This window comes from Habropoda laboriosa, unplaced genomic scaffold (genome assembly GCF_001263275.1).
Source record: "Habropoda laboriosa isolate 0110345459 unplaced genomic scaffold, ASM126327v1 scaffold12, whole genome shotgun sequence".
NCBI lineage: Eukaryota > Metazoa > Arthropoda > Insecta > Hymenoptera > Apidae > Habropoda > Habropoda laboriosa.
Window position 1 is genome coordinate 767,269 of NW_017100132.1, and position 1,164 is coordinate 768,432.

The window sequence follows — 1,164 nt, forward strand, 5'->3', positions numbered from 1 at the left end:
TTTAATATTCAATAATATTTCTACAATTTTTTCAACGTTAATAAAGTTGGCAAAAGAATGCAAATATTACCTTCACTACATGGAGAACAGTGTATTTGAAATAAATGTGACAAAAAATTAATATTAATATTCCAGGGTTAAGAAAGGAGGATAATTAGCCTGTTAAAGGTTTGAATTATTAACGTGTCACAAAAATAGGATCCTTTCACGATCAAAGTCAAAAATAGCACTGAAGTATACGTGGTTCTCGACATTCTCATGACCTATAAAAACTTGTCGTTGCACGTCATTCTCTCCTGCTCGGTATATGAAAAGGAAATGATCAACCTTGAACGTGAAACAAACAATGTGACAGTGCAGTAGCGTTACGAAACAGGCTTGCAGATTTAACGAGGCACCATTTTTTCTATATTCATTGTTCGTCAAATTAGAAATTTAAATTAGGCTAGTATTCTCGAAAGACAAGTTTTTTCTAGATTCTTGTATCTGCATTTTGCAAGGACAACTTAAATTTCAGCTATAATTATGTAAATTACACATCCAAATTTCTCAGGTTCAGAGAAGGAATAAAATCTTTGTCTTCTAATTATTTCTGTTATTCTCGTTTCAGGATCATCTTTGACTCCAGCAAGCACTACTTTGAAACTTGATCAAGCAACGAGTAGACTGTCCACGAATGAGAATATCAGTGTGAAAGAATTACCTGTACCAAAAGAAAAACCAGAAAAGCCTCAAGAGCAACAGAAATTAAGTGATAAAGAAATAATTGCACCTCTTAACATTCTACCTCTGAGCACTCCCACTCTGCTCAAATATACTCATGTTCCCACTCTTCACTATTTTGTTTATAATCATTAACGATCACGTTGCACGCTGTGAAAGTTTATGTTTCTTATATTTTACTCGAAGTATTGTACCTTGATGTTCAACGTTTTAATAAAGCTTTTATAAGATAAAGAAGATCATTTGTGTTCAATATTTTACCTCTAGCGTTGAACCCGGGTGTCTCGGGAACACGTTCCGTCACTTCCTGGCCGAATCGGATCACGTAGCATCGCGGGAAGGAAGGATTAAGCGGATCGAGGGAAGAAATTTCACTTTAAAATATTGATTAACTGATGTAAACATGAATATTATTTACATTAAGAATTGCTTATAATTAGG

The 1,164-nt window shown here is 34.0% G+C and overlaps 1 protein-coding gene across 1 annotated transcript in view; it reads left to right on the plus strand.

Annotated features, from left to right (window-relative positions):
• Positions 1-858, plus strand: part of LOC108575067 — a 4,952-nt gene extending 4,094 nt beyond the window's left edge. Inside the window, exon 6 of the mRNA XM_017937810.1 lies at positions 611-858. Coding sequence (XP_017793299.1) covers positions 611-858 — 248 coding nt within the window. The remainder of the gene's footprint in view (positions 1-610) is intronic.
• The last annotated feature ends 306 nt before the right edge of the window (positions 859-1,164 follow it).